The sequence below is a fragment of the Telopea speciosissima genome, chromosome 2, assembly GCF_018873765.1.
Source record: "Telopea speciosissima isolate NSW1024214 ecotype Mountain lineage chromosome 2, Tspe_v1, whole genome shotgun sequence".
NCBI lineage: Eukaryota > Viridiplantae > Streptophyta > Magnoliopsida > Proteales > Proteaceae > Telopea > Telopea speciosissima.
Window position 1 is genome coordinate 65879904 of NC_057917.1, and position 9051 is coordinate 65888954.

General features: G+C 37.3%; 1 protein-coding gene across 2 annotated transcripts; it reads left to right on the top strand.

Moving 5' to 3' along the window:
• Positions 1-320: 320 nt before the first annotated feature.
• On the top strand, positions 321-9051 carry LOC122650282 (endonuclease III homolog 1, chloroplastic-like). 2 transcript variants are annotated; one of them, XM_043843657.1, is made up of 11 exons: positions 321-478; positions 609-730; positions 1287-1350; positions 2454-2522; positions 4229-4347; positions 5583-5649; positions 6037-6128; positions 6328-6465; positions 6547-6651; positions 8592-8675; positions 8885-9051. In XM_043843657.1, the coding sequence occupies exons 1-11, from the start codon at positions 343-345 to the stop codon at positions 9026-9028; spliced, it is 1140 nt and encodes a 379-aa protein (XP_043699592.1). In that variant the 5' UTR covers positions 321-342; the 3' UTR covers positions 9029-9051. The 2 variants fall into 2 exon arrangements, with proteins under 2 accessions (XP_043699592.1, XP_043699593.1); XM_043843658.1 differs by lacking the exon at positions 2454-2522.

Genomic DNA, 9051 nt, shown 5'->3' on the forward strand with positions numbered 1-9051 from the left:
GATAAACATAAATATAGATAAATGTTCTTTGTGGGGGGAATGCACCACCCAACACATGGGGGCCGAAATGATCGCCCCAACCCCAATGGAAGGCGGTAATGACCACATGTTGATGCCGCCCAGCGCTCCACACTCCCCCCTCATAAAACTCTTATTACCCAATATAATATCTATGGAAAGTTGTGGTAAAATACGTTCCACCTTTCCAAAAGTACGGATGCATTGTTACCCAAAAAAGTACGGATGTGTGACGGATTTGAAGATAACCCAAACATCGTCTTTTATTTATTTAATTATTACTATTTAATAATAAAATTTTATTCCTCCCTCCAAAACGCCCAAATGTCTTTCACCTTCATTAGGAATTTCATACTTCCATTTGTTACTGCAAAATTCGAATTCAAAATGGCCACAACAAGATTTTATTCCAAAAGATTGACATCTAAGCCTGGAATTTCAAACTCAAAGTTAGTAGCCGGTAAGATGATTCTCAAATTTCTGAGTTGGTTCGTTTTCAGTTTTTGGTTTTTTTCATTCAAATGTGGAAATTCTTCAGTTTGTTTTCTTTTGAATTACGAGAAGACAACTCTCTGTTTTTTGTCGTTTAGGTTCTGAATCTTCCATTGGCGCTTCTGGGCCAGAAGTTCGTGTATTTACTAGGAAGAAAAGAGTCAAAAAGGAGGTTCAAATCCCTACAGAGGAGCTCAAAACAGAACCTGTCGAACTGAAAGTAAGGGTGGATTCGAGGGGGAAAAAGTTTTTTTCTTTTCTTAAACCAAAATTAATTCTGTAAAATGTTACTTTTAACTTTATTTCGTAAATTATCTTATGGAAGTGGTAATATTTTATCAGTCTCATGTATATATATGCAATTTTTCAGATTATAAAGCTCCTGTTATTATCCAAAAAGGAAAAAGTTCCTGTTATATTTTCTTTCCTTTGTCCTAAGAAAGATAATTGTTTTCTGCCCATTGTGGTTTTTGGAGTTTTGAATTTTCTGACTTTCCATGCCAATATGGAATTCTCATGCTTTTGTACTGTCTAGTAGTTTCAACAATTTGGTAGAGAACTTGGCCAATTCTGGCATGGAAAAGAGACTGATGTTTAGAGACCTCTCTTTCCTTGGCAACCCTTCTACTTTCTTTCTTTTCCCTGTCCCCTGGTTACCTGTTATTAATTTCATTTGATAGATATCATACTTGTATCCGTGTGCGCTTGATTTGTCGAATATTAGGGGTATGTCGATGAATGAATATTTATCTTATTGGTCCATTTACCCTGTGCAGTTTTGTCGCTTACCTGAAATTGAAGAGTTTGCATATGGAAAGAGCAGTGGATCTGCTCAGTCGAGTAGGTTATCGATCTACTTTACTTTTGACATTATTTACAGCTATTGACAAGTTGGAAAATTTACACTGATTCTTTGAATTTTATTTGAATTCAAACTGTTATATATTACATATTTTTTTCAAGAAAGTAGCTTACTCTATTGTTGGCTGACTGGATATATTTCAAATTTTATTAAAGCTCACTCTTTTCATGTTGTTATTCTTTAATTCTTTTACATGGGGGGAAAAAGAAAAATTCTATGTCATAAATATGAAGCCTTTAAAGGGTACAGCAGTTATGTATGTTTAGTCTACAATCTTATTGACCTGTTATTCTCCTGGTTGTGTTTAACATTAATCATCTAGCTTAACTTGTTGGCGCTCTGTTCTAACAGTCGTTCATGGTAACTCTCAGTAACCAAGGTGGTCTTGTGTGTTTCAGGAAATTAAACAATAGAACCAGGTTTCCTTCCCTATATTTTGAAGCTCTGATTTGGTTAAGTTGCTGAGAACTACTTGGTTGAGTCAACATGAAGATGCACTCGTGAAGTGCAAAGGGAGCAAGGGTAGAGAAGAATTAAAAATAAGAGGAAGATTCATCATTAAGTTTATGGCCCTTTTTTTTATATTTTTGGATCATTTAGTGATAACCTTTTGATGTTTTTCTTTTGACTAAAATGCTATTGCCTCTCTCTCTCTCTCTCACACACACGTGTGTGTCTGCATAAAAATTCCACTCCCAATAATTAAATTAATAAAAGGTTGTCAAATTGTCATCTGTTACACAATGTGATATGAAATGTTCAACGTGATGTCTTTAGTGACATAAGCGTATCCAAATGATGGAATATTATATTTTTCAGTGAAGAAAATCTTTATGTTATTAGCATCAGAGTTAATGTTAAATGCAGTTCAGAAAGATACAAACGAATTTATTAATGCATAGTTGTCATAACTCATAATATGAAAGTGGGTGGTTAGGCTGTTTGAAAGGACTTTTGCAACTAGGGTTTGCAGAGTAATTTATTTTCATTTAAGTGGTTGTATGCTCTTATTTTGGCATAACATATTGAAACTTTGTTCTATCTAAAGCCTAAATCTTTCTGCATGGTGATGACTCTGCAGAACAGTCAAAAGCTACTTCTAAAGTGCTTCCTATGGGAAGTAAGGATGCTTCATCTATCATACCACAAGGTATTTGGAGGAATAATTAAGATGGTTATAAGTCTTAAGGGTCTTTCCCACTGTTGAAGCTGCTGTTTCATACTTACTGTCTATTGTCCATTTTTTCTAATGTTGGGTTAAGTTGCTCTCTACCGTAGGATTAAGTTTCTTCTTTTATTTGCGTATTTACTTAGTAAGGTTAAGTAATTTCTTCCTTAAATATTTTTAAATAAGCAATGTTGCTCACGGTAGGGTTAGCTTCTCTGCCCCTTCCTTTTTCTTTTCTTCTTCTTCTCTCTTTGGTTTCTCCATCGCAGGTACTGTTTATTCCTGTCTTTGATTTCATCACATGGTATCAGAGCAGCAATAGATAGTAATTGTATTCTGTTGGTTTACTACGGCACTCAGTTACAAATTCAATAACTATCATTCATTCCATATTCTATTCTACATCGTTGGTTTACATAGTATAAATAAAAAAGGAATCCAACTCAATAAAGAAACCTACTCAACTAGGAAACAAAATAAACTCAAAGAAGGAAAGTAGCAACTCCTAAGTAGCTAACTCCTTCTAAAATAAAACCAAATAAAATAAAAAGATTATATTGCCTATCCCCAACATAGAAATAAATCTCTACCAGCCCCTATTGAACCAAAAAAATGGTTTAGGTCTGGTTCGTCTTAGTTTAGGCCACCAAATCCGGTCATGTTGGTCCAACCACTCCAGCACTACTGCATCAATGAGGGGTTTGATGAGGTCTTCCGCCTTTCCTGATACTTATTTGCCCTCAGGAAAGAATTTTAGAAAGGTTATTCAATGAACACAATTACACAAGCTCAATGGAGAATCTTGTCCAATTGAGATGTTGACATGGATATAGCATTGCCCTTTGGTTTAGAAGCCATCAACTCCTATAATCTTTCTTATATTCCTTGTCACTCTTTAAAGAAGAATTTTTTGTGTGTTGAGTACAAAAATTATAATTAGGATCAGGATTTTCTCTTGGCTGCTTGCAGAGGGCTTGCATAAAGCAGTAGTCAGGCTCGACTTTGTGCTGGGCAACTTGTAGGGTTGAAAACTGGTCTGATTTGATGCTGACTTTTTTTTTTGGGATATGTCTAATGGAGGTTGGTTTGTGGATGGGCCTTGGTGCAACGGTAAGGTTGCTCTATTGTGGCTAAATGGTCACAGGTTCGAGTCTGGAAACAGCTTCTCTGCGAAGTAGGGGTAAGACTGCGTACATTATGACCCTTCCCAGACCACGCAGTGGCGGGAGCCTCGTGCACTGGGTACACCCTTTTTTTTTTTTTTTTTTTTTTTTGTCTAGTAGAGGGTGATTGCCTTCTTTTTGCATCTAGACATGTGTGAGAAGGTGCAGGAATGTGGCCCAATGAACTTTTTTTTTTCTTAGTTTGGTAATCACCATTTTTTCCACTCAGGTGATTTCCTTGACCCAATATAGTTGAATAATGAATGATAAAATGCTGTTTCATTTTTCATTTAATCACAAAGATAATACAAAACTGTCCTGAAAGATTTTTTAATTTGGAAGGGTTCTATCGTCTGGTTTTCAACTAGTTAAACTTAAAGAGTAGTACTGTGATGGTGACCTCCTGGGAAATCTTTGTGTTTCAGCCCTTTAATTCGATAGGGAAAAGAAGCCTTTTGTATTAACAATGACTTCCTGGCCTATCCTTCAACAGAAAATTCTAATTACTCATCTCATCTGATACAGTGGAACCACCTGGTAATTGGGAAGAAGTCCTTGAAGGGATACGTAAAATGAGGTCTTCTGATGATGCTCCAGTAGATTCAATGGGATGTGAGAAAGCTGGCAACACTCTTCCACCAAAGGTAGTATAGTTCTCTCAATTTCAGAGGGTTCTCCAACAGTTTTTGGATAGAATCATTAGGTCAGTAAAATGCATCTAGTTGTTCCTGTGGGTTGGATGTGGAGTTTGGTCAAGGTTTTCCTTAGCATTAGAAAGTAGAAAATTTCACGGGGGGTTGACTTTTGTCCTTTTGGAATTGGAATTTGATTTTCTAATTATTTTTTTGGATTCAAAATGGGGGGGGGGGGTATTTGCTTATTTATGAATAATATTTTAAGTTAATGAAATAACAAATATAAAAACATTTACCGAAACATAAGGTGGTTCAACCAGGTTCAGGTCGAAACTCCCTAGTTTCGATGGGGTTAGGTGAATTTATATAGGTAGTTCAGGTCGAAATTATCGTAACATGTCAAAACCAGGTACAAAATGGTATCACATTAAGGTTTCGTCTTGAGAGTTAGAACCATGGCTGTGAGTTCATAACCTGTTTGGGTCCCATTTTCACAGGTCCTGGGAGGTATGGACTGGATTCAGTCCTAGCCTTAGGCATTTTGCATGTGGCTTCCCTCAGGCTTTTACCCTCCTCATGCTAGCTTCCCAAGTTTTAACCACTGTATCAAGCAATGAGCGTTCAAGCACTGTATCAAGTTGTCCAGTCCATTCTGTAAATGGGCATTCAAAGAAATTGATTTTTCTTTACTGCCTGTATATTGAGACATTTTTTGGTAAACATGCAAGATATTGGAAGATTTGTTGACTGTTATGTCCCTAGTTTAGTTATCAAGAACTCTTATGATGTGTTTCCTCTTATGAGGCACAGTGGGATACCCTTATTGCTTGCAAAGATCTGTTCTCCCTGTAGGGCAATATTTTGTGTGGATCATTTTCCATGACTTTCCAAAATATAAGCCTTGAAGTTCTGGCTGTATTAGAATAAGGTCCATCTTTTACTGTATGGAGATGTCTTAAAGTTTGTACTTACCATATTATCTTTTACTGTATGGAGATGCCTTAAATTTTGTATTTACCATTTTAGGAATAAAGGTGAAGTAGTAACATTTTCATGTTTTTATCTTTTCTTTTGATAACAATGTTCGTAGACCTACTACAGAAGTCATAATGCTTTTGTTCGTTTGTTAGTATATTCATATTTGTTATGAAATTTGAATGCTCATGCTTTAAATGTATGTCAGTCAATGGGTAAACTTACCCTTTTGATAACTGAATTGATGTCCTTTTCTTTATTTATATCAGGAAAGACGATTTGCTGTTTTGGTGTCTTCGCTACTTTCAAGCCAAACCAAGGATGCAGTTACTAATGGCAAGTTCGAATAGTCATCTTTGTCTTAGGAATTCACTTCTACAATGCTGATATATTGCCCTTTCAGAGTATACTTTGTATAAGTTATCTTTGTTCACTTGTGGGCCAATATAGAGTCTGAGTATTACAAGTCAGGTCATTAATTGCTATTTGTAACATCCGTTTGATGGTGGTGCACATGCACTCAGCTATTAAAATTGCAGTTTACTGAAGTGTCTGCCTGTTTATCAATCTCTCTATCTATATTTCCTGGGCAGAACAAATAAACTATTGGTCCTGAAAACCTGCATGCACATCCTTTTATATATATGGCAATTGCACCTATAATTGTCAGACCATTCCTTTACACCTACTAGCTGCTTTGTTCACTTGCTAAATTGTGTGCAGGAGCAATACAGCGGCTACTTCAAAATGGTCTACTGACTGCTGATGCCATTGTAGATGCTGATGAGGCAACCATCAAGAGCTTGATTTACCCAGTATGCCTCCTCTTAAACCACTTGATTCGTTTTCTGAAGAAACTTTCCTGGTTGAGTTGACTCAAGCTGGGAGGGGAGGGATAACAATTTAAGCGGTGACTTGACCAATGGAAATCAATAAAAATTTAATGTTTATGGTCTACACTATTAGGCTGACATGCTTACAAGTTCTTCTTGCTTCATTATTATACTTATTTAGGTTGGGTTTTACTCAAGGAAGGCTTCTAACTTGAAGAAAATTGCAAATATCTGTCTCATGAAGTATGAAGGAGATATTCCCAGTTCTTTGGAAGATTTGCTTTCACTTCCAGGAATAGGTCCTAAGATGGCTCACCTGGTAGGATAAAATAATTTAACTTGAATTGATTGAGATACTTTCTTAGTTCATTCAATTTCTTTATTTTCTGTGATGGTCTAGGTTATGAATGTAGGATGGAACAATGTTCAAGGGATATGCGTAGACACTCATGTGCATCGCATTTGCAATCGCCTTGGGTGGGTATCGCGGCCAGGCACGAAACAGGTAATTTGCCAAATGTAGGGCACTTAACTGGTCAGAGATGTGAGAGAACCAAAGAAATGTTGGTCTATGAAGTACAAACCATGTAGTACTTCCTCCCTCGGGATGAAATACTTGACATCACAGTTGGGGGATAATATGCCAAAGTTTGATCTGACCAGATAATTGTAACCTTCTTCTGTGAAATGGACCGTTTGCCTCCTATTCCGAACTTGCCAACTGCCAAGACATGCCAGTGGTATGATGGATGCAAATTGTATGACTGTCAGTTTATAATAGAATGTCTAGTTGGGTCTCATCTTAGGTTCTAGTTGTCTTCTTTGCACTGACGTCTGTTTGATGCTGTTTGGTGTCTATACTGTCTACCGAATAGGTAGCATAGATTCAGCCATAACTCTGTCTAAGAGTGACGTATAGTTTGTTTTGACTGTCATGATTATGTCTGGCCTGGTCAAGTCAAGCAATAACCCTTCTATAGGTTGTGTATTTTGCACCATTATGGCAACCATGCATGCCTTTAGTATCAATAGGATTGGCCATGACATGCTGAGGGAGAGGAAGCATGAGGGAAAATTCTCTGTTTCTACTTTCCTGAAGGAGCAGTTTTTGGGTTTTGCTTTGAAACTCTTCGTTTTTTTTTTTTTGGGGGGGGGGGGGGGGGAGACGGATTTGCTTTGTTTTATGTGAAGATGCACTTCTGCTATGCTCTGGGTGTGACTGTTAAGGGAGGTGGTTTGGTAGTATGTACTGGGAGGGTCAGGTGGTTTGGGATTTGACTCTCCTAAGTTCTTGAAATACTAAAATAATTCACGCACTCAATCTTTGTACAAGATGAGTCGCATGTTGTATATTGTGCTCAAAGGTATCAAATATGCATGGAGTTGGATGCAGAACAAAATGCTGTTGTTTTGACCAACTCAAACATCGCATTATATATTCATGCAAAAAAAAAAAAAAAACAAGTGAGGAATGTTGGGCAGTTAAGAAGTGTCATATGGCGAAGCTATGTGTTGCGGAGATGAGAATGTTAAGATGGATGTGCGGCAAAACTAGGAAGGATAAAGTAAGGAATGAACGTATTAGAGCAGATGTGGGAGTTGCCCCGATTAGTGACAAACTCCTAGAATATCGCTTGAGGTGGTTTGGCCATGTACAACGGAGGCCTGGGGATGCTCCAGTAAGGAGAAGTGATCTGATGACAATTGAAGGAGCTAAAAGAGCTAGGGGCAAGCCTAAAATAACCATAGGTGAGGTTGTGAAGAATGACATGCATAGTTTGAGTCTTGTACTGAATATGACCTCAAATAGAGCCTACTGGAGGGCAAGGATCCACATTATCGACACCATTTAGCTGAGTTTTTCCTGAATTACTGGGCTATCCTCTTTCCTCTTACCTACATCATTCATTTTCCATTACTTACCTTGCTTATCCAATTTCTTTTAAGTTTCTCTTACTTTCCTTTCCCTTTATGGGGACCTTAGTTTTCCCTACTTTGTTTTTGAAAAGATATCTGTAGCCGATCCCATTTAGTTGGGATAAGGCTGTGTTGTTGTGCTAGGCAAGACAAGAGTGTCATCAACTACAAATTCACAAGCCCCAGCTGAATTGTACCATTCTGAAAATACACGATTTTTAGCTTTATCAGATGTGGTGTCTCCTACTTACAAAACCTGCCATATTTAAAATAAGTGGAATTCCCACTTGCTGAATCCATCAGAGAGTCAGCACAACTCTAGTTCACTTATTCTTCTCATCTTTTATAGTACTGCAAGCTGTACTAGATATAAGATAGTTATTGTCACAGTGAGTCGAATCCTGCAAGCCCAGACAGCTTGTGATGCTGGTATTGTCAACCATGATTCATAAGTTTCTTCTACCCCTCCCCCTTTTGATACTGAAGGAAGCTTTACATTATTTGTTAATTCTTTTGGTTTTCTGCTAGAAAACTTCAACTCCTGAGGAAACAAGAGAGTCTTTGCAACTGTGGCTCCCAAAGGAAGAATGGGTTCCGATAAATCCTCTGCTGGTATGACTTGATGTTATTTTATTTTTATCTTTTTAACAAATTGCATTAGGATTATTAACGCCACCCAAGATATTGAAGAATGCTTGTTTCTGCTTTAACAGTATGCCTTTTAAGCATAATGGCCAGAAACTTGGCACAATCATCTGAGTTTTCAAGTCTTAGGCTCATTTAGATTGATTATTTTTTTTGTTTGTTGTGTTCAAATTCAGGTTGGATTTGGACAGATGGTATGTACTCCTCTAAGACCTCGATGTGGCATGTGTGAGATAAATACTCTCTGTCCATCTGCTTTCAAGGAGATGACAAGCCCCAAATCTAAGAAAAGGAATCCTAGTCCTATCAAGAAGACATGACTGAATCACCATTTGAGGGCTTT